General features: G+C 39.0%; 1 protein-coding gene across 3 annotated transcripts; it reads left to right on the top strand.

Moving 5' to 3' along the window:
* Window positions 1-632: 632 nt before the first annotated feature.
* On the top strand, window positions 633-24,466 carry LOC127944542 (bcl-2-like protein 1). 3 transcript variants are annotated; one of them, XM_052540553.1, is made up of 3 exons: window positions 633-796; window positions 3,031-3,735; window positions 21,173-24,466. In XM_052540553.1, the coding sequence occupies exons 2-3, from the start codon at window positions 3,160-3,162 to the stop codon at window positions 21,314-21,316; spliced, it is 720 nt and encodes a 239-aa protein (XP_052396513.1). In that variant the 5' UTR covers window positions 633-796; window positions 3,031-3,159; the 3' UTR covers window positions 21,317-24,466. The 3 variants fall into 3 exon arrangements, with proteins under 3 accessions (XP_052396513.1, XP_052396512.1, XP_052396514.1); XM_052540552.1 differs by lacking the exon at window positions 633-796 and adding an exon at window positions 1,408-1,696; XM_052540554.1 differs by lacking the exons at window positions 633-796; window positions 21,173-24,466 and adding exons at window positions 1,445-1,696; window positions 5,407-6,109.
* Window positions 24,467-24,503: the final 37 nt, after the last annotated feature.

The following is a 24,503-nucleotide window of genomic DNA, read 5'->3' as shown; positions in this document are numbered from 1 at the left end:
ATATTAAGGTTTTCAAAGAGCAGTCTCATTTTTATGGCATTTCCCATTGTCTGTATAACGATATTAAATGCATATATAATGTAGTAAAGTTTGTTATTTTACACTAGGGCTCTTGTTCGAATGCGAGTCTGAGTGGAGGGTCCCTGGGTGTTTAAAGATAGAAAACCTCTGCTTTATATCATGACAACACCTACATATCAAACGAAGAATTTAATTTAAATATAGCTAAGATTTGTACTCGTGTAAATGCGCCACAGGGTGTCGCTGTGACAGACGCGCCACGCGCATTTTGGGGTAACAAAGGTTACCATAGTAATTCTGCCATTCTTTGTTTAGTGTGCATCTAAAATGTACATTCATAACGTCAGTTAAGTATGCATATCCAAATATTTGTAGTTAGATTTAGATTAGAATTTATATCAGACCCCATAATGTGAAAAAGTTGCCAGTTGTAGTCATCAGTATTAGTAGCAGTTGCACTGAATGGCGCGTCTCAACATTTGAAAACTTAATCGAATGTTGCTTTTCAAATGATAATAAGCTTTAATTAACGACTCTGGAGTGACTGAAATAGTTACTCCGTACGCTATCTTACTCGGTCCACATCTGATGTGTCTGCTGTAATGTATGAACAGGCCCTGAGTTTAAAGAGCAGCTCTGAGGGGCGGAACTACGCGCTGCTGAATGTACCGAGCTTTGCTGACAGCGGCTCTAACGTTACACCGAATGAGCTCCGGTCGACGAGAAACACGCCGACATCGATCATGCATGAGAATTTGCCTTTCCAAATATCCGAGTAAGTACCAAATGTCTGCAATGGGGGTCTGAAATGTGAGCTGTATCTCTTTCCCCGTTTCTAAACGATTTCCCTGTACATCCAGTCCATCTTCCGTGACGCTAGCTAAACGGCTAACGTTAACTAGCCGACGGGGAAAAGATTGACATTAAACTAGTTGTCTTAAATTATGCATTATGGAAATGCATTCTTGGCCAGCAAGAACCGTCAGTTATAAAGGGCTTGTTGTTAATTTGCTCTCTTGCTAGTATATGGTGTTTCTCATGACATATATGCGTGCAGAAATGCATTGCATTCAATCGAAAATAAGACATAAAGGTGTGTTTAATTTTACTGACGTGCCCAAATAATGTATGCCAACGTTAGCTGTATGCAGACCTAAAAAATATCACGACATTATAAAATAATCTAGATCCAGAGTTTCACTTCAGGGTGACATTTGGAGAGCTTCGAGCTTTGCTTGTGATCAGCCGCAATGTTTGGCTGGTAATTACGGATTTGGTCCTTATATGTCCGTTTTCTCGGACATCAGTGATTCTGTGTGCTCTGTTCTCTGAAGGTTTGATAAGTCTCGCTATAAATACAGAAGTGACTGCTTGTTTCCGCTCGGCCTGTGCTATGGGCCTGTGAACGAGCCTTTATTACGTAATGGTTGGGTAGACAGCGAGAGCGTCGTTTAGGTGATATCCTATCACAGAGAGAGAGGGAGAGAGGGGAGGTCTGCTTTAAACACAAATATCCAGCACTGGCTAGTTTTTTCTTCATACAGTATTACTTTTGATCTGTTGCAGTTTCCATTTGGTATTGTGGCTTAATCTATAACTAACATTCACCTAAACCCACTGGAGTTGTTTGCTTGGGTGTCTTAATCTACGAGATGAGTATGCAGACTATGTTATGGTAAGATGAATGGTCTTTTACTTTTACTCTCCGTGTTATCATTATCGTAAACGTTGACAGTAAGTACGATAACGTGTGATAAAGTAGAAAAATGTTGACGATAGACTTCGTTTTAGGTAATTGCTAACTAGTTGGTCGATAAAAGATTCGTCTCGGTCTAAATGCATGCCTGTATATTAGCCACTACTGTATGTAGACTTTATTTTAAAAGATAAAAAAAATATGTTTCTTGACAATCCTAACATAAAACAGTGAATAGCTTTGTGTTCGTCTAGTATGTAATGTTATTCATGCACGCGGGGACTCTGTGTGGGAATGTGCGCAGTGTTGTGCGCGAGCGGACATTGTGTTTGTAAACACACCGCGTGTCTCTTTTAATAGAATCTTAAATAGTTCACTCTTGGAAGTGTGTGCTGATCAGTCCAGCGACAGCAATCAGTAAGTGCGACCACATAATGTCATATACATTACATTACATTACATGTACAGTACATGTGGAAGAAAGCATGTGGCGAGAATATGCGTCTTATTCGGACAGAGGGTCATTTGTCATGAGTCATTAGTTAAGTAGCAAAATATGCTATTTTAGTATTATTTATTATATATTTTTCCTGCGACAAACAGAGCAGCTTCTGGAATGTTCTTGTGGCCTCGTTGTCAGCACGTGTTTGGCTCATCCAGTGTTTCCTCAGAACTCTCGCGCTTTTCCCAGGAGCGTCAACGCGCGCGCTCGCGATGTGATCAGAAAAGATGAAATCAGCAAACATATGGTATACATTTGATCTGTAATAAAACATTTATGTAATTTTAAATTAATGTATTAATTTCAGTCTATTTTGTTTGTTTAGCAGAGATTTAATACATTGATTATTATATATATATTTTTAAGATTATACATGTTGTCAAAACATTTTAATGTTTTGAAGCACTTTTGTATCTTTTGTCTGAGACTCTTCTGGCCCCACAATCAAGGTCCGTTATAGATTTGTTGAAATGAGGGAATCATAATTCTGGCCACGCTGGCTGTTCTTCCCCCATGCTGTTTAAAATTCACTCATGTCAAGGTCCGTGTACATTTAGCCATGTCTTGGATAAGGGGAGAGAGGTTATTGTCCATGTTTTTCATTTGGAGGCAGGTGATGAGAGGCTACCATCTGTTCCTTTGATCAAGCCTCTACATTAAGTAAGAGGGCTTTAGAGGGTGAAAAAAAAACAGTTTATCTTCAGGGCCCCTTAACCTCTTCCAAAGTTTTCCCCCAACCTCCTCCTCTCCCTGTTTGTGAAAATGATTGCGTATTTGCGGATCAATTCATTGCACTGTTGTCTTACCACAGGGTATGAGCCATTGCACCATCCCTGAGCGTCGGCAGAAGCCTGAGAAGGATGCAAGGGTGTGCACGGTGTTATAAGAACAAGCAAGTGGATATTCAGACATCAGAGAACGACGAGCAACAACTTGAATTATGTCTTACTATAACAGAGAACTGGTGGTATTTTTTATTAAATATAAACTCTCGCAGAGGAACTACCCTTACAACCACATTGAATTTACAGAAGACACAAATCGGACTGATGCTGCGGAAGGGAATGATGATATGGGGGCAGCAGGAACGACAACCCTCGTTTATGGCTCCCTGAACGGAACGAGTACTGGTTCCACTGGAACCCCACCAATGTCCCCCGCTTCAACCCCCCAGCGTCAGACGAACGGGACTGGGGGTCTGGACGCTGTAAAGGAGGCGCTTCGTGATTCTGCCAATGAGTTTGAGCTGCGTTATTCCCAAGCATTCAACGACCTGTCCTCGCAGCTCCACATCACGCCTGCCACAGCATACCAGAGCTTCGAGAGCGTGATGGATGAGGTGTTCCGTGATGGCGTCAACTGGGGCCGCATCGTGGGACTGTTTGCCTTTGGAGGGGCTCTGTGTGTTGAGTGCGTGGAGAAGGAGATGAGCCCACTAGTGGGAAGCATTGCGGAATGGATGACCGTCTACCTAGACAACAAAATTCAGCCCTGGATCCAGAGCCAAGGAGGATGGGTGAGTGGAAAGTTACTTGTATTTTTCTCCCACCCTGTTAGCTTTCTTCATTTTGATCACAAGCAGCCTCTTTATATGTAATCTGTTTAGGTTTATGGTCTCAAATTATTTCCATCTTACATTTTTCTGTTTGATCAGAAGATATGTTAGTTGGATTTAAATCACTCTTGGCCAACCTTGATGTAAAAAGAGTATCTTTAAAGAACTCGACAAAGGAATATTTTCCCAAAAATGAAATATGTTATCATATACTCAGCCTCATGTCATTCCAAACCTGTATTAGTTGCTTTCTTATGTTGAACATAGAATATATTTTGAAGATTGCTGGTTATCAAATAGTTGGTGTTTGCCATTGACTTCCATATAAGGGAAAAAATACTATGGAAGTCAATGGTAACCACCAACTGTTTGATTAGGGGTTGGGGTTTCAGTGCCTTGCTCAGTCGTGGTATTGAAGATGGAGAAAGTGCTGGTTATTCACTCCCACCACGACAATTCCTGCCGGACCTGAGACTTGAACCCATGACCTTCGGCTTCGGGGTACAAGTCCGACTCTCTATCCAGTAGGCCACGACTGCCCCAACGCTGACACCTTATAGCGCACATTTATCTAGGTTAAATGTTTTAACTAACTAAACTGATATCTTAAAAATATATATCTGTAGATTATCTTAAAAAAATATATATCTGTAGATTTTAGTCATAATTAAAACATTGTATGACATTGTCTCATATCATGCTCATAAGTTTATTCATAGTGCATTAGTATCTGATAACACCAATCAGTAAAAAAAATAAAAATAGCACTACAAAAGGTCTCCATGATTAGCCTGTTTTGGCACTTCCTGTTTTTCCTGCTTGAGAATTTCTGTCCAATAAATGGATGACATTAGCACATGTGTAGTTTTGTTTACAATTTCTAGTTCACTTGCAAAAAGGGCAGTGTGAAAGCGAACTGCACCAAACAAAAAAAAAATCTACATTGTATTTGGTCCGGACCAAAGCAAGTGAACTAGTGGACTTTCCTGGTGTGAATACACCCTTAGTTTTGAAGATTAAGTCCTATCGGTTTGGAACAACATGAGGATTCGAAAATGACAGAAATTTGTATTTTTGGGTGATCTATCCCATTAAGATTTTTTCCCCCGCTGCCATTTTAGATTCAAATATTTGTTAAGCTTTTAAAAGACTGTAATAGTCCAGGAAAAATGGATGTTATCAATGAAAGAGTGTGTTTTGCATGGCCAAACCTGCTGGCTCCCTTGGGTCCACACGGGGGTTGTTTTTAGCGCCTACTCTCTCTTGGGCCTGGGTGGGGATGCTGTAACTCTGTGGAGGGGAAAGGAATGGGAGATAAGATAGCAGAGCCACAGCCACTGGTTAGCTGATTATTGATTTCAATAGTCTTAATTCCCAATCAAAGAATGGAGCGGAGTCATTAGCATGTGGGAGACGAGCACAAATGGTTGAGTATCGAGGGGAATTCACTGTCTCTTATTTTGTTGTTGTTGTTTGTTTGTTTCTTTCATTGTTTTCCTTTCATCATTGACTTTTTGGTTTCATTTTTTCTCTGTGTTATTTCCCCTCGGTCCGCTGTCCAGTGATGAAAGGTGGCATTAGTAAAGTCATGTGAAAACCCTTTGTGATGGTTATTCTTTATGTTGGTTGTAGGAGTGGAAGGTAATGGAGGGGTCCTGGCCAACTCTGCTTTTTCTCTTTGTGATCAGGGCTGTGATCTGATTGGCTGTGTAGTGCGGGTGAGATATGGAAGTGGATTGAAAAGGTCATTTTTAACAAGGCTGGTTTATTGGATGTTGTAGAGAGCAGATTCTGATTGACAGACTGGTTTTGTTAATGTTGTTTTTGTGTAGTTTAGATGCTCATTTTCATTTGTCAATGTGTCACTTAAAAAGTCTTTTGCTTTGTTGTTTTTTGTTTTTCTTCCGTTGACGTTCCTTTTTGCTATGTTGTGATGTCTTGATTGCATAAAGAATCCGCAATTGTGTAGAAAGTAAAAGCCAACACAAAATTCAAGTCATTTTATCTATAAATTTGGATCTTGAATCTCTCAGTGTGTGATCTTAGGAATGAGAACACAACAGTCACAACAAACAATCTTTAAATGTTAAATGTGCAATTACAAATATTCGGATAAACAGAAAGTTCCAGCCTTGAGTTACTACAGCTTTTGACTAATAAAAATCAGTCAGTATTTCATCATCATATTTAATTTTATCCAGTTTTAAGGAATGAAATTGAATCTAATTTTTCTGTCTACAAAAATATACTTTCAATCAAAAGTGTGCAAATTAAACCCAATAATTAAACACTATTAATTTTAACATGTCTCTATATTTTCTAACGTATTTTCTAAACTGACTTTGAAACTTAGATTTTTGTACTTTAACAAAATAAATGCATTAATCTTGCATATATTCATCAACAGTGTTTTCTATGCCATCATGGTCAATATAATAAAAAATATAAAAGTTTGTTAAAGAGATTAACAGTTGGTTACAATCTGTTTGGGAAAATTAACCAGCTTTCCAGCGCTGGAGAGAACTCAAGGAGCGGAAAGGCCTGCGATCGGATGCCGAGGTTGTTTTATTTCTTCTCGATAGTTGAGTAACATTGGTTTTAACTAATATATTCTGGCTTTTGCTTGAAGATGCTCATGTGTCATGTTCGCTTGTTTGCTCATCTGCTATCGTATTGTCATTCCCTTCAGCTATGATAAAGACACATTCATTTCCACACCCTATAAGCCTGGAGTGTCTAAACCTCCTCCACTGTCTGTTTCAAGCGTCAGCTCCCAAAGTGTGTCCGGAAAGCTGGGTTGCATACGTATGTGGGAGCTGAGCTATCAAAATAGTTTTCGTGACCATGCGCACAGCAACGTGACGTGACATGAGCTCCTATGCTGTTATTCACGTTTCAGACTTTTATTTTCGTCCATCCCATATATATACCGTCATATCACCCAGCCCTAATTATGCTGAGTTTGAAGGGTTTAATGGCACTACAATGGGCTAATGAATGAATTCTTGAGGTTTCACATCCTGTTTGCATACAGCTGCAGTTTTTGGTTCATCATGAGCAGAAATTGTAGGAGTGTGCTCTTCGTGTCACTTCCTCAATGGGAAAAGAAAATGAGGTCTTCATGTCTGACATTCAAAAAGCAGATGTGCATGTGTTATATGAATGTAGGCCACCTTTCTGCAGACTCCCACCCAACCCTCTTCATTTTCCATCGCATTCCTCATCAATTTCAGTGTGAACTTAAGCAGCAGTTGTCTTTAGGATGCTCTGTCTCAGTCAGGCCAGTGTAGTTCATCTGAGCACAGTGGCAGCAGGATGCACAAATAAAAGAACACATGCGTGCTCTATTTCGTGGTCGAATTCTCTCTAGTGAGCATTTTCGACACCGTTTGGTTCTCATGATATTTATCAATCTCAGTTTCTGCATTGTAGTGAGATTTAAAAGCAGCTGACACAAACCAAAGGGTGCCAGCAGTGTTGTTCTATGCAATGGGACGTCCCCTTGCTGTAGGAAGAAGCTGGGATTGCCCATTTCAAATTTCACTCTCACTCACACACTTCTCGCATATTCAGGATTATTTTGTGCATACTTGTTTTCCCCCTCCCACACAGCCACAGTTTCAACCACCTTTATGCATCGTTCTCTTTGCCTACGCCGAGTTACGCAGTTGTTGCCAGCTGTAAGGTTGCAGGTGTATTGCAGTACATGCATGCCAGGCTGTTATTCTCTCTCCTGCTCTGGGGAGATCTGCTGTGATACAGTAATAATGCCCAGAGGTGCGATCAGGTCTCTTTCCTTTTGCATGATCACAATGATTTTGTGAGTGGCAGAAAATATTGGTTGGACAGGAATTTGGAATTGAGATAAAAGGAAAAAAGGTGACCGATACAGACATGAAGTCACATGGATGAGAATTGTTAAAAATCTAATTATTTCAGGTCCCATTGTTTCCTTGTACTTCTAATCAAACACGTGTATAACCACACACTTAAATTGAATTCTCACATTTAGTTAAACGCTTTGTGTTTGATTCACTAAAAGGAACCAACTCAGTCTAATATTATTGTTATTTGTCATATAACAAATATAATGATATAATGATACTATTAAATTTTTACTATTAAAAATCATTAATCATTAATTAACTTTTTGCATCTACAGGAGAACACATGGGTGTGTCATTCAGTTCTAGTATTTTTGAAAACAAAAAATTCCCTCTCGATAGAGAGACTGGGAAAAGGAATGACTGATGTGAATGAGTCTCCACTACAGGAGTCCCGTGCCTGAGGGGGTTGGGGGTATTGCCAATTAGGCTTGAATTATATGTGAATGTGCTCAGGGTAACTGCCTTTGTTCATATAGGCTAGTACAGGATAAATTATTTGCAGTTGATGAGAGTTGGAGGGCAAAATAATAATACAGTGGGTACATAGTGCATACTTTTTCACTCTTATTACACCTGCTTTGTTCATTATTACTCTTTTAGTGTGTGTGTATTATAGTAGTCCCTCTGAAACCCTCATTAGTGTCCAGCGAGGTTCCTTCACTATCACTCTGCTCCTAACTAGAACAGTGACAAACACAGCCAATCATTAATTACCTACTTCACACACACACACACACACACACACACACTGAGTAGTGATGTTCTCATGCATGCTGATAAACAAAGGTCCGCCTAAAGCACGTTTTAATCACTGTCACCACAACAGAGGTCTTTGTGTGACGTATAGCTGTTACAGAGAGTTTCATCAAACGTATACGCATGCAAATACAAACACACACATATTGTATACACAAACACTCACTCGTCAATTTTTTTTATCATGTTTGCACAAGGAACACCCACGGGACCACCCCCTACTCCCCATCCTCCATCACTTTTACTTTCTATCCCGCCTCCATCTCGTGTCCTTCCTTCATTCCTTCCTTTCTTTCGATTCTCTGTTCCTTTCTTATGGTCTCTCTCCCCCGCCTTTCGCTCGGTCTCATGTGGGCAGACGTGTTGCAGATCAGACATGCAACAACATGCCCGCGTCACTGCTGTTAGTGTCCCTGTTCACCCCTTCATTCTGTCTCGTTCCTTCTGCGTTTATCCGTCCATCCATCACTCCTCCACCTTACTGGTCATCTCTGTTGATTTGGCAGGTGTGATGACCATGTGTGTTTGCGACCCTCCTCCCGCAATAATTTGTCAAGCTCCGATACATCAGCACTGCCCGCTCTGCGCCTATGTGTAGCATGACACACTGTACGTCTGCTTTTGTGCTCCTGGTCAATTCTGTATATGTTTGAATTGCACGTTGCATTTTAGATTAAATTTGTGCATTATTCTTCCATTTCATGCGTGTTTACAGGCACACGCCTCACATTTACGCAATTATTTCAAGGTATAGCACATGCTGAGCATGTGATTACCTTAAACAAAGGAGTTGCAGGTGCACACACACATGCACGCCTGCACTGTCCAGGTGAGGAGCTTGGCTGTAAACGCACCGTGACCGTAGCAGTGGAAATGCTGATCCAGATGTGATGTTATCCCCCATAGACACTGAAACCGACCTCATCGTCAGTTTGTGCTTAAGCTAATGTTTATTTGTTGCTGTTGCCAGTGGCGCTGCACATTGCTATTCTTAAGATTGTAGTTCACTCCTGACTTTTCGAGTTCATCACCCAAATTTTAATTGTTCTTTTTTTAGGAGAGAGTAAAAAGGCAACTTCATTTTTGGATCATGTCATGCACATGCCTTTATATGTGTGCTTGGTTTGTGTGTGGCTGAAAGTAGTAAAAATGGCAGTAAACAGATGGAGTGATTCAGTCTGTTGTTCAAGCAGCCTTGTCACCAGCGAGTGAGAGAGAAAGAGGGGGAAGAGAGCTAGAGAAATAGAGACTGACGCGATGGTAGTGCACTCCTCTTATGTCACAGGCGGGGGGAGACAGGGTTCTGGCCTCACCTTCAAGGAAGGTTGGGCTGATCCATTCTGCCAGGGTCATGGGGGGTTGGGGGGTGGAGATGGAGCATCCCAAACATGAAAGAGGGAAGAATTGTAGTCCATATAGTTAACGGTAGAGGATGAAAATGTAGAATTTTTACAGCTTTTAAATAGTTTGTACACCCAAAAATACAAATGTTGTCATTTACTAGCTCTAAAACCATGTGAATTTCTTCCATGAAACAAAATAATTTTGTCATTATGACCACCAATCAAGAGCAGCATCAAAATTCAAATTACAGAATTAACTTTTGTATTTTGTGTCTGCTAGCAGTGTTGTCGCTAGTTTCTCTCACCTAAGTGTTTTTAATACACCTGGTGTATTCCCACAGACATTATTCTGTTGTGATCTTGCGATGATGCCAGTTTTTTTTTTGTATACATGTGCGACGTTCAACTCGAGTGGATTTAGCTTCTTAGCTGAAGCTCCTCTTAGCTAATTAAAAGTTTCCACACTCACACACTGCTCTGTGTGTTGGTCAATGGTGTGGAAGAGCGACCTGCACCTTTAAGCCTGGTTCTTCTAATGCACTTTAGCCAGGATTAGCCAGCATCATCGAACCGCACTGCAATTAGCCTCTAATAACACAAATAACGGCCCACTGAAAGGACCCGCTAACCTTTTAGTGGCTCTGTTGCCGTTCCACAGAGCATGGACTACATTAAACTTCTTAATCTGACAGAATTATTACTTTTGTGTGAAAACAAATGTGCTTTGTTTCCATAAAGGGTCATCTGCGCTTTACTTTTGCTCCTAACCTGCTGTGATGAACATCATCCTCTAGCTATGTAGAGCACGGGGGGAGTTTTTTTTTTTAAATCATCTTAGTCTGCTCTTGTTTGAATTTATATAAATATGTTTATACTTTTTAAAGACATGAAGAGATGGAGTCATCCAAGACCTGAGCTCAGCACAGTTTTTCCAGAGATGACAGTCTCCGGCAGGACTGTGAGAAGCTCAGTCTGAGTGATACCTGTCTGAGACCATATGAGGAATCAGATCGAGATCAGATTCTAGCCTGTGCCGCTCTGGACATAACATGACTGTTGCTCTGCTTCCACTGAACTGGCTTATGCTGGAAAATCAGGTCATGAGCAATTTCCCCCCTCTCTCTCTTTCTCACTCATTATTCATCCTGTATGTTTTATATTATGTCCATCCCTTTCCCAGGTTTCAGTAAAGCTCCTCTCTTTCTATCCAGCTTTCTCTCATTCCTGTATAGCTTCTAGTTAAAATCATATTATGGAGAAAAAAATCTGATGCCCCATCAGTAGGATCAGAATCAGTTGTGAATAAAGGACATGATGATGAAGTCGCATGGATTTGAAGAGACTGATCAAATGTGTTGATATCCTATCTGAGTGTCATATAGAGATATGTGACCTGTGCTGGCAAAATAAGCAATTTTTCAAAAATAAGTTATTTTCATAAAATGACTGAGCTACACCTGTATGAAGTCAGCAAAATCCATTTTGAGAAAAATCCAGTTAAAGTTTTCTGAAGGTTCCAAAGCAAAATCTTTTCCTCCACTTCTTTTCTTAAAGGGGGGGTGAAATGCTCGTTTTCACTCATATCCTGTTAATCTTGAGTACCTATAGAGTAGTACTGCATCCTTCATAACTCCAAAAAGTATTTAGTTTTATTATATTCATAAGAGAAAGATAGTCTGTACCGTTTTTTCCCGGAAAAACACGAACGCCTGGAGGCGTGACGTGTGGGCGGAGTTAAAGAATCACGAGCGCGTGTAAGCTTTTGCGTTGAGAGCGTTTGGAAGCTGTGACAGCTGTGAAGGCTGAAAATGAACGAGAGCAGCAGCAGCAAGGACTCGCTCCGAGCGGAGCTTGAACGCTGGTCTCCGATGGGAGGCGGACGCACTAACAAGGAGGCAGAGATATTTGAAGCAGTTTTACTCACCGCCTGTGGTTCCAACACACAATCGTGACCCTTTTTCGTTGGGATTGCATCATCCTTAAGAAATAAATAATACGCAAATCCGTCGTCAAACTGGGCTTTGTTGGTAAAACAAGCATTTTAGAAATGCAGGGAACAAACAAACACTTGCACAACTCCGTTGATGCTCTGTAAAAATAAACTCCATCCACTGGTCCCTTAATGCTGTTTTTTCTTTGGTAATCTGTGCAGGGTTGTCTTGCCCTGGCAACCAAAAACACACTCCTTTTGTGACATTTCGCGACGCTCTCGCTCTGATCAGTGAGTCTGTGCTCAGCCTCTCATTGCTCTGCTATACGGGAGCGCGCGCTCTTCCGGCAAACGTGCCCTCAGGACCCATAATAAGGAAATTCCGCTCCATCTAACGTCACACAGAGCCATACTCGAAAAAAACTTTCCGAAACTTGTGACAAACCGGAAGGAGTATTTTTGGAACAGAAATACTCCTTCAAACGTACAACTTAATTTTTGAAACTTTGTCCATGTTTAGCATGGGAATCCAACTCTTTAACAGTGTAAAAAACTCAGTATGCATGAAATAGCATTTCACACCCCCTTTAATAATAATGGCTAAATTAATAGTCACAATTTAGCTATTTTTTTTCCTTGTTATTATAAATGAGAACCAGTGCAAAAACAAGCAGTAGAACAAATATGAGGGGGAAAAAAGGCTCAAAGAAAAAACAAATAATTAGACGTAAAAATCCCTTGAGTGTGTTCATTATAAATAACTGGATTACTGAAACTACAAAAACAGTTAAATCAAGAGCAGCGAGTGATTCAGTCTTTTATTTTATAATTAGATTAACATTGAGGCAGTCTATATTAAGACCTACTGTTATGCACAGATCTAATCTAATTTTACACAACTGATGTTTTCCCCTACAGTTTCCCAAACGTTCACTTAAAACAACAGATTATGTTTGTGTGAAGACTTATACTTTGTGTATATCTGTATATTTTTCGCACACTTTGGATGACAGTCAGCACGAGAAATTAGTTTAGAAAAGGTACTCCTCTCAGAAGACGCATAAATAAAGATAACTTTAGATGTTTACTTACAATTTGAAGCATTGGGATCGCTAGAAAATGTCTTAATGAACACATTTTTGTGACAATCTCAGATTCGACTAAAATCTGAATTTGTTTAAAAAAATTGCATGTAGCTCAAAATTAGCCAGTGTGCATTTTGACTCATTTTGTCAGCACGGATCATATATTGTTAGGAGTTTCGATCTGGGTTCCACCTTGTTCTCCTCCTCAGAAATGTATTTTCTGCTCCACTAACGTCATCAAATGGAATTTCAAAAATGTTTCAAACAGGATTCATGAACTCTCCTTCTACTGCCAGTGGTTGACAGATTGGTTGAACATTAGTTGTTTTGAGTTGGTTAGGCTACCACAGTGTCTACTTTTTTTTTTTTTGTTAGAAATCTTCCACCAAATGGGATTGACCAACACATCGATCATTCCATTTTTGAGGAGATTGTGCAGCATTTGTGATATGAAAAGCATGACTATATCCAAGCATCACACGATTCTTGTACTTGCATGCATGCCCTGTTTTAACACCACCATAAGTCCTACAGTCTGTTTCTTGACAAATATCCCCAGAGGCTATGTCTGCCTGTAAGAGCAGGTTTAGGTCAGAGGCTTGTAAATCTGGCTGCATGTGTGTGTGGAAGCACATGCATGAATGTTTTGGTCTGTATATATACATATGGATGTATGCAGTCTGTGTGTGTCCAAGCTCATTGGGATTTGGCTGACAGAATGAGAGCTGATGGTGATGTGTCCCTGGTGAAATGCAGAACAGATTGGAGTCTGAGCCCCACTCTCCTGACTCATTAATCTTCTCTTTAATTCATTTACGGTACGCACAAACATGGCCACATTGCCAGGCAAGCACAAAGGACACCTCCCACAGACGGATCCTCCAGATATGTGACCTAAAATAAAACATGGAGGTGTGCTGCTTGGATTACTTTACATGCTGTGATCTGATTGGATTTTCTGTGGTCTAAATTTTGGCTAATGGTTTAGTGGAGTCTGTTTTGTTCTTATTGACAGCTAAATTTGAGGTGTTTTGTTTCAGGTGTCCTCACCTTTCACTAAACAATTACATAATGAAACACTTAGGATGTTTCAGGGCAAAGACTGGCATAATTGGGAAAATTGGATGTAGGACGTTAGTTAATAAACTGAGAACAGGTAGTGTGATTGAAGCAACCGAGTTCCTGGAAAAAAAATTATCTGTCCAAGCAAGTGTTGCTGTGGTTTCAGGGTGACTGTACTTTCTGTGTTTGGGAAACTGTTGTTTGGTTTTCATCAAGGGTGCTGCTTCCTGTATTTGGATTACTGAACAAATGTTGAACAGTTAGAGGACCCTTTCTTGGGGTTTTGCCAGAGTATAAGTGTTTGATATTATAAAATCTGATATTAAAGTATTATTGTTCATTCATTGGTCAATATTATTAAATTTTCTTTATTTTCAGCATTTTTACATTTTAGATTATCTTTGCTATCATTCAGTTCATAAAAACCTTTATGCACTGGATGATTATTTAATATCAGTTTTAAATTTAACCTTTAGGAAAATTGTCAATCAGTACATTATAATATGATACCTAAATTCACATGTGACATTTAAAACAGATTTTAGATTATAGTGATACATTTTTTATTTATTCAGACAAAATAATATAGAATTGTATTTTTAGCCATAACACAAAAATCATTACTTTATTGTATCAGCCAATATTTTTAATTGGTGGATCCCTATTTAGAACTTGATCTTTTGGGTTAAAAATGTTAAGCTCCGGGTCTTTTGAACGAAATTAGGCAGTTTGTGATTGGTTGTCTTTCTATAAACTCATTTTAGAAAATTGCATTGTTTCACACTCTACATCAAGGCAACACAAATCAGGATTGTGATTTGGATTAAAAGGGGTTATTGGATCCTTTCACAATAACAAGTGTGAAAAAATGTATCTTCTTAACCCAGGAATAAAAATGGTTTTAATTAGATTTAATTTACATATTCCATAGGAAGCTGGCAAAGGAGGTGACTCAGAACACTACTTTAACTGTGAACCACTAAACCCACTGGTCATAAACCAGACAGAGATAGTTGCTCTCTATAAAAAGAGAGAGAATGTCTAGAAAAATGTTTGCCTGGCCAGTAGGTGCATGCTGATGTCATTGACATCTAAAATTGTAAATGCCAAGCTGACATCAGAAACCCATTTGCTGTGAAGCATGTCTTCACAGCATAACCCTCTTAGAGTAGGTGAGATCACATTGTTGACTCGAACTAAAGAGAAGATGACCATCAGTTTGGTCAGAGATCAAGTAACTGTGGCAAACACAGTCTTTGACCTTGTTGATGTTTATTTTTACCCTGAAAATGTTGCAATGGTAATTTCACCTTCTGTAAAAATTGACATCCTGTTCATTTTGCAACATTTGTGTAATTCTCAAATGGCCATGGCTGTCACGTATCCTGCCTTGTGACAGTTTAACTGGGTTTGTTTTGCTTCAGAACTTTTTTTTACGTATTTTCTCAATTCCTCACTCTCTCCACCATCCCTTCAATCGTGAACTGGAAATTTCTGGTTTCAGCTCGAAGTCTGAATGACTCAGCAGAGATTGAGTGAGAAACAGCAAGTCCTTTTCTTGATGCCACACATTTGGAATAGAATTTTTTTTTTCCACCCTCAAAGCACATTTCATGTCAGCTGATTTCCACAATGAGGGTGTCCAGCATTCCTCAGCGATCGTGAGGAAATCCTGTCCCTCCGACCTCTCTGCAGTTGTTCTGCTCAGTGCTGGTGTGTGGGCTTCATGGCAGAAATGAATCCCACTGGTTTCCTCTTGTCTCACCACTTAAGCTCAGTGCATTTGAAAGAGGCCAGACGGTATCTCAGAGCTTTGTGCTAGGAAAACCTCTTTAACATTCCAGGTTTGTGTCTCATCTGAACTTGGCAGCTTTGTTTGGTTGCCAGCCTCAGGGTGTAGATATCCAGGATGAGCTCTTTCAGTGGTGCTTCCTAGGAATCATTATTACGATTGCCTATGGTTAGGGATTAAAAAAAAAAAATCATAACCGTAAGGATTAAACTGTGTAACTTGACCTGCGTTGTTTATGCTTTGGACATCAGTAGGGTTGGATGTAGTTTAAATGTTATCTATTCCAATGAGGCCATGGGAGAGGAGTTGTGAATGGCAGTGAAGCACCATAGCTGACATATGTAGGTCACATTACAATGATAACATCACAAATGTATTATGTCCAGATTACATTCATGCTATATAGAACATATTACTTATTCAAAAGAAATACCTAATCAAGAGTATGCGATTTCATGTGCAGCCCATGAGTGGGATATATAGAAATTGACCCCTTTGTTTTTTTTATATTATCTACTCTATAACATGCGTCCTTATAAACTGGACCAACCTGCAAAATAGATTTTTAGTGATGTGAGCTAAAGATGCAGAAGTAAGAAACACGTAATTTAAATGTCTGTCAAAACTACATTTTTTGTAGATTTCACAAATAGAGACTATTATAAAATTGTTTGGAGACTATTCCAAAATAGTCAATAAGCAACCATACAGAACACCCTAGCATGGAGGCTAGCATGGGTATTCTCTTGAGGATATGTACAAATCTAGTTATTCTCATTGTTTCTCAGAGGATTCTCAATCAAACAAGAAAAGGCTGAAACAGAAGTATTGATAAGAAAGGCCACCCATCCTTCACTAACTTCTGTACAGACACAGCAGTGTTTTGTAATCATTACAGAAGTGACCACGCTGTGCTTTGAATGAAACGTGTTAATAAGTGTGTGCATTATCAATCATCTGGCTGAAAACAGAACAAGTTGTTCCAGAAAACAAGTGTCTGGCTTCACAAACGCCATGGCAAGGGCTAAGAGGTCAGGATGGTGTAACAGTGGAGAAACCCAGTTATCTGACTCAACTGAACCTAACGGAACTCACTGTACGAACACACACACACGCACTCTTTCATGAACAAATTGCTCCTCTTCTAACAGGAAGAGGCTGGACTTGATGTAATCCACTGATGTCAACAGAGTATCTCAGTAGCTGTATTGTTACTGTAGCAAAATACTGGTGATGATGACTGTGTGTTTTTGTGGTCTAATCATCCGTGCCAGCTTTCATACCCCTCTAGTACCTCTCCTTCACAGTGTTCCTTTCAGGAACAGAATCGGCCCCTTTCTTGGCCTCTATTTGGGTATTAGACTATGCTAACTAACAGAACACAGGCACCTTGCACCTGGTTTCACTCTCTCCTGTAGGGCCTGGTTTGTATGTGCTCTTTGTTAAGACAGGGCTATGGAACACGCCTGGCAGTCACCGCTGCCTAGCAGCCAGTATCTCTTGGGAGTGTTCACACAACCTCAGCGTTGTTTGGAGCCAATAAAAATCAGGTTTTCCTGACAGATTGTGTTTGTACAAATGTTTTCTTACTTGGCCTCACCTAGTGGATCAGTGTGAGTTTGGGAGTGGATCTTTTAAGGTGTTTCTGCAAGATATACATAGTCACGTTGGTAAATGAACGGTTTAAAAAAATTTGTCATAAATGCTGTCATGATGGTCAGGCATACTACTACACTGTGTTGTCAGAGACATGTCAGGGCATGTGCGATACCTGGCTGGGTGGGCTTGGGATTATTAAACCCCTACATTCACCCAAAATTAGAATTTTGTCATCAGTTACTCATCCTCATGTCATTCCAAACCCAGTATGCTCCATGTATGTGTACTAATCAATGTTTATATATAGTAAAAGCTGAAAGATATTTTGAATTAATGTACTTTGAAATTAAATTTAGCATTGGGAAGCGCTAAACGCATATACACGGTTCATTTTGATAGTAGGCATAAGAAATATCCCTTCACTTCACTTTCCTCGTTCCGTTCCATCTCTCACACAGCCACATCCACACAGCTTTCAAAGTATACTCAACCACGGATGTGAATGGTTGGACGAGCTTGACACATGCACAGTACCATACAGTCTACTTTATTCGCCGTCTCAATATTCACCTTGCACCTGCGCTGTTGTGTCCATGCGGTCACAAAAATTGGGCTGCACGCAGACGGAGTGCGTAGACGTCCGTGGACACTTCTGATGATGAAAATTGCATCACAAGGACAGTGTGCAGGCTCAAGGCAAGCATCACTATTACTTATTCTTGGAGATTTAGACAAAAACATGTGATGTTTCAGCTGATAACAAGTTCATTAAAGCATATTGTGCATGAGACAGAGCTATTTTGCTTACTCACTCCAGCATGACACCTCCACATCTGCCCCTCCTGGATCCACCCATCACATGTACTGCCTGCGCCTGCGCTTTATTGCACATACCCTATAGCACATAAAGCACTGTAGGATGTGTGCTGTTTTTGCACAATAATCTTACTGCCAAGAAGCATGCCTTAACATGTCTTAGATTTGACTTGGACTGTAATCAAAGAGAAAAATTCCTGTCATACCAGTTTACATTGTTCACACCGTGTTCTCGCAGTTGCACATACTGATACTCACTAATGTGTGTGTGCATTAGGCTTGGTTCTGCTGTCAGATCATTCTGTTAGCATTCCTGCAGGGGTTACTCATGTACCTGTTAATGCATGCTGAACAATTCCACTGCTGTCTACCTGCAATGACTGTAGCACACCCTCTCTGTTCCCCATTCATGATGAGGTCAGTGTGGTTCATGTTTAAACTACCTATGTTTGACAAAGGCGTACTTGAGGAAGTGCTTGAGAGAAATTATATTTACTCTTCAAGTCACTGTACATTGACATTGGTAGATTGTTTTTATTCTCGATTGTTCTTATAGGATTGTAAATGTTCTGTAGGATGTACATTAGCATGTTGGATTAGTTTTTTTTCTTTTAAGTGGTTTGATTTAGCTCTTTGAGCATGACTGTCATACTGCTGTTGCTTATAATTTGATTAAGGGGTTGTTTGACTAGAACTTTTTTTACTGTTTATATTACAGATATGATTTAAACATTAAATTGTGTTGTTTGTATGCTGTTATTTTTCTAAGCTATCAGACCAGAATAAAAAAAATAAACCTATATTGATAGAGTAGTGAGACCCAGCTGCATAAACTTAGCCTTTATGTTCAGACGGTGTCTCAAGTACGAGTTTGACCAATTAGCAGTTAGCTGATAAGAAATCAGTCTTATTTTTGGAATGAACTTAGACTAATCTATGCTTTTATGTAACTGAATAAAAAAAATAAAAATAAAATAATAATAATAATAATAATAGATTATTAACTTTTAAGACCAGTCTAAAACCTTTATGCAGTTGGCTCCAGAATCCAGAGACCATAATAACATAAAGACTTGAATATGGGATCTTTTGACTTAGGTCAGTTAGCAACCACACTGAAAACTTTAGAAACTACTTAGCAAAGGCCTAGCAACCATACTGAACAGCCTATCACCTTTTGATTTAAAAACAAAACAAAAAAAACAATTGTATTATAATTATTATTATTATAAATGTTGTTGCTGCTGATGTTTATCATAGATTTGTGTTTATATAAGGGGTTTTTGTGAGTGTTTTGGGGTATCTGTGTCAGCTGCATGTGAAAGTGAGTTGAGGTCTTGACTTGTGATGTCATGTGCTGCGTCACGGTTTGTGATAACCCCTCTGCTCTGGAACTGCAGGTCTGTTATCAGCGTCCACCACTCCCATCACTCCTCCCTCACACTGACGAAATCAATTCCTATGAATTTCATCTTGTTCAAATGTAAATCTCTTTGCTTTTTTACTTCATTGCATACATATATGTGACAGACATCTCCTTAACTACACCTGTCACATATCAAAACACACACTTCCCGTTTGACTGTCTCTTACTGCCTTCTCCTCATCCAACTCTTTCAACCTCTTTGTCAGTTAAAAAAAAGTACCTGTCATTACATTGGAAAGCTCCACCCCAGATTATATAACCAAGGCTTGTGGGATCCAGTCATTTTCCATAGGTCAGTTGTATTTAAATTGTCCATTGTTCTTCCATCAGACACCCATATGACCTCTCCTAGCTGCTCCCAGTTTGTATTATTGCACATAATATTTTTAGTGCATTGATCATGCACAATCAGTTCACATGAAAAAAAAGTAGTTGCTATCATTAGATTATGAAGAGCATTAATATGCAGAAATATGGTCACAAAGTAATAGAGCTGTGGTCTAGTGGTTATCACACATTCTCAGATTTACTGAACTGCTATACATATGAAACTTACTTGCAGAGTTTGAGTCAAGCCTGTGTTATACCCCAATCCCTTTTCCTCTTCTTACCATCATTTCTTTCGCACTCATGATGGCTTTTAATTAGCAGTAGCTGATTATTGGTTAATATATTTATTCTGCTTGGCCATACACAAGCTTTACTCTGAAAGCTGTTTTTAAGTGTTTATATATACACACACACACACACACACACTCACATTTTTATTTGTATAGTAGTATCACAGACTTAAAATATCAGTATTATATATATACATCGCCAGTTTTGTTTCATTGTAAAGACGAAGACTGATAAATGACTGATAAGTGTTGTGACAGTGCATGTATTGAATGCATTGGATGGTTTTATCTAGTCCTCCACATTCTTCTTCCCATATTTTCAAGCTTGCGTAGATAACTAGGGCAAAGGGAAAGACTGGAGAATGACATCAGTCTTCTTGAGTAGAAAACAAGGGTGGGTTTCTGGTGTGTGTGTGTTTGTAATCAGCTATGTGCACTGAATATTTTCGGACCAAATATTTAAGACAAAAATGCAGTGCAGTTGAAACAAATTGTATTGAGACTGAATCCAAAGATCCTACTGAGAAAATGTTGAGAGGAAAAAAATGTGTCTTCACAGAAATTGTCAGGGTGATATGAACGCATGTATTTTGAAGACATATTTGCTTTTTTAGATAGAGGCATGGTAAATCTCGCCCCCTGGTGGTCATCTATGAACACATTATTGTGCACAAAAACTTGTCACAGGAAGGGCGGGATTATCAGAAGGCCTGGAGGAGGGGCACTGAAGGAGTTCAATGGTTGGCTGAAATGAGCTTGTGTGTTATTGGATAGTTGAGCATAGTAATATTTTCCTCCTCTGTGAATAGCTTGTAACAATATTTGGTACAGAGCTTGAATGTTACCTTTGCTGTACTACTCATGGGGCTGTGGTAATGGACTGTTGACAAGTAAAAAATGTGATGTTATTTATTATTATTGTTGTTGTTTTATATACATAAACTATATATATATATATATATATATATATATATATATATATATAACACACACACATATATATATATATATATATATATATATATATATAACTCTTTTATATACACATGTATGTTTATGAGGTTTTTTTTTTTTTTGTGCAGGAACGCTTTGCAGAGATCTTTGGAAAAGATGCAGCGGCAGAGAGCAGAAAATCACAAGAAAACTTCAAGAAGTGGTTGCTGGCGGGAGTGACCTTGCTCACGGGTGTTGTGGTCGGGTCACTCATCGCACAGAAACGCCTGTGAGGATCAGATCCAAACACACCCACTGCTTCGTTTAGACCTCCAGCTAACATGAAGGAACTTAAATACATTTGTTTTGGATTTATTTGTTTCCCTTTTATTGCCAAGAAGTTTGATGTTTACATCCCACGTCCCACCGTGTACTGTTGACTGAGTGGAGCACATTGCTGATGTGATATCACATGATCCAGACTGCATGAAGGGGCTTTGCTTTTAGCGGACTAGGATCAAGCTACGCCCTGTTTAACGAAATGAGAAAAATGACTAAGAAAAACGCTTGTCCAAACCTTCATTCTTTGTGTCTGTAATTATAATTGTTTTTGTTGTTATAAATAATTATTTTCAGCTTTATAAACAGTCTTTTTAAGTATCCTTATTATTCTTTCAAAGAGACTGGCAAAACTGGCAAGGATACAAACATTTTATCTTTAAATCTAATTTAAGCTCATTTGTGATTCTTGAGTTGATGACCCAGTGAGAGAGAAGTAGTTAAATCTGAACTGAATCCGAAGTGTTCAGTCATTAAATCAGCACTGACATTTTTTGAAGAATGTTGTTGCTGTCTGGAGTGCCAGATATCAGCTCGAAACCCGAGAGGTGCCTTTTGGGCCCGGCACTACATTTGAGTGCCTGCTTCCTCTGTAATCTCTCTACCATTAGAGGAAGGTGTGGAGAACATTTGAAACGTGTGTGTGTGTGGTTTTCCCCTCAATTATTGTTCTGTTCTTTTTCACATGTAAATTTGATGAGAATTAAATGTGTGTAATTACAGGTTGTGTGGGCAGGTTTGAAAGCATCTAAATTGTCAAAAGGACCAACAGTTATGAGAAATTTGTTTTGTTGTGAAAGAAAGTTTTGTATGTTCATTGCAGTTCATTGATGTTTGATTTATTAAACCTAACTTCAGCTTCAGATGAAACTCTTTATACCTTTGAGATTGTTGTAACTAGAGCTAGAGGAGACGCACATACACAAGGAGTAAGTTAAGCAGGTCACTCCTGATGTATGTGTGGCTATCTTTCACTGTGTACACAGAAAATGTAACGCATTAAGCAGAAAGTAATTAGATTAAACCATATTGCCACAAGAGCGCTCTGCGTCTTGTATGGTCCTGGGAATGAGGATTCGACTAGAATACTGGTCTAGCAGTTGGGACAAGCTAATAGTCACAGGGTTTTTGTTTCATTTGGAATTTGAGGTATACAGTAAGTAAGCAGAAAACTTGCAGCACACTAAACTTTACAGAGCCAAGTTAAAATGCTAATCTTACTTTTTGGTCCCTAAGCATTTACATTTTCAAGTGAAAACGTTACTTCCACACACATATTGAAGCATTCATGGATTTGAGTTTATCCTTACCGTGTAATGGTCCATGATGTTTTGAATCCAGGATGACAGGCATATATTGGGTCCGATAGCATCATGGTGCTGCCGCGGAAAAACAAAAACCTTAGTGTTTGACAACTCATTATTTGTGACATTGAAATTTTGGCTTCGGTGAATTTTTTCCCCTCAAATTCTAATTTATCATGTTTTCGAAAGCAAACCTCAAAAATAGTTGGGATAAATCTCTCCGTCTTCTCCATCTCCTGATTCCCGCCGAATCTCATTTAAATTTAAACGCTTTGCTGTCAGAGCGGTTAAGCACGAGTGTCAGTCCGCGCGCGCCCCTGCTGCTTTACGCTCGGCTCGTGTCAAACTGGTTAAAGCGCTCGGAGATGTGGAGAAATTATCTTTTGGCTTCAAACCATTATTAATTCAAATAGAACGTCAAGTTGAATATCCCTCGCCTTTTCCGAGTAGTAATGATTGACGCGTGGGTTGATTCAAACAGAAGCGATGAAAGCGATGGTGGTACAGGTGTGTGTTTGAAGGCTTCCGCCTCCGGTGGAGATCTCGTGGGGAAGCTGACATCTTTTGTTGTGTCAGTCACAAAATACCAATCCTAAGAATAACGTCCTTTGAAGCCTAACCTAGAAAAAGAGACATCTGTAGAGTTCTGCGGATCGAATAAAGATTTATATCCTACTCCCTTACACACTCTCACGAATAACTATTACATGCAATTCCCAGTGTTTTGTCTTAGTCAACATCAAAATAGTAACCCATTTTCAGTCTGTATACTTCCAAACAGGGAAATCGTTTTGTAATCTTCAATTTTGTATGTATAATGACGTGCTTCGCTTTCTCTTTTCTTAAATACAACCTTTCTGGCATTCTGCCAATAGTTTACAAAATGATTTAATGCTGTTAATATAATAAAAACAAACGGCAATAAGTTTTTTTTTTTCAGTAGGCCTACATAACATTAAGTAAAATGGGTTGAAATTAAGCTTTATGTTGACTTTAAGTTTGAAAAGAATAAATGGGCTCTTTTAAACTGCAAAATTGGGAGTGAAGTGTTTAACAGTGATGTACAAATTATAGTTGGTGAGTCATTAAATTTAATTTGCCAACATTTAGGTTGACAATACACAGGTAACTTTTTGAGCATTGTTGCTTGGGCACTTCCCATTGAAAATGGACAACAAATTTCTATCTGGATACTTTAAATCGGTCGAGGGGCCTGTGTCTCTCCTGGCTGCCCTTTAATGGCAACATAATTTAGAAAGTTGCCTCGTGTATCATCAGCCTCACACACTTTTTGCTGCTCTGTAGACACTGATTTCACAGAATACATTCCGTGTTACGAAATTTGCTGCTTGCATGCTTTGTCAGTCTGTCTGTCATGTTGCAGAGTTTGTGTGTGTGTGACCGTATGCTTAAGAGTGAAATGTACCAGCATTGCCACTACACTATGTAAACTAGTTAACTTAAATGACAAATAGACTAGCTCATCATAGCTTAGTGAAAATATTTAAAGCATCTGAGGATTTGAAAATATTATTTATGATATTTGGTGTAAAACGCATATTGTTCCTTCCTATGGCCTTAAAATCCATTATAATTTCTTTTGAAATGTATTTGTTTCTTATTGTGTTTGTATTTAGACAAATTAACCTAAACAATAGAACAAAAGTGAAACTATTTTTTTAAGGTTTTGGGTTTATTTAAACCGCTTCACCCCTCAATTAACTGTTTTATGTCTTGGGACTTTTTTTTTTTAAATGTCTGATATCGTTTAAATTAAATAAAACCCATTTCAATTCACAAGACATCTACTCTTGTGGTTATTATGTTGGTTTCTTTT

Source organism: Carassius gibelio, chromosome A23 (genome assembly GCF_023724105.1).
Source record: "Carassius gibelio isolate Cgi1373 ecotype wild population from Czech Republic chromosome A23, carGib1.2-hapl.c, whole genome shotgun sequence".
Taxonomy (NCBI): Eukaryota; Metazoa; Chordata; class Actinopteri; order Cypriniformes; family Cyprinidae; genus Carassius; species Carassius gibelio.
The sequence above is the reverse complement of the archived record's forward strand: the minus strand, read 5'-3'. Positions and strand labels throughout refer to the sequence as shown.

What these genes read in the sequence shown, in the direction of transcription:
- LOC127944542 (XM_052540553.1), top strand. Translation starts at nt 3,160, where the DNA reads ATGTCTTACTATAACAGAGAACTGGTGGTATTTTTTATTAAATATAAA. An exon ending in TCCAGAGCCAAGGAGGATGG is followed by an intron (nt 3,736 to 21,172) that starts GTGAGTGGAAAG and finishes TTTTTTGTGCAG; the next exon opens with GAACGCTTTGCAGAGATCTT.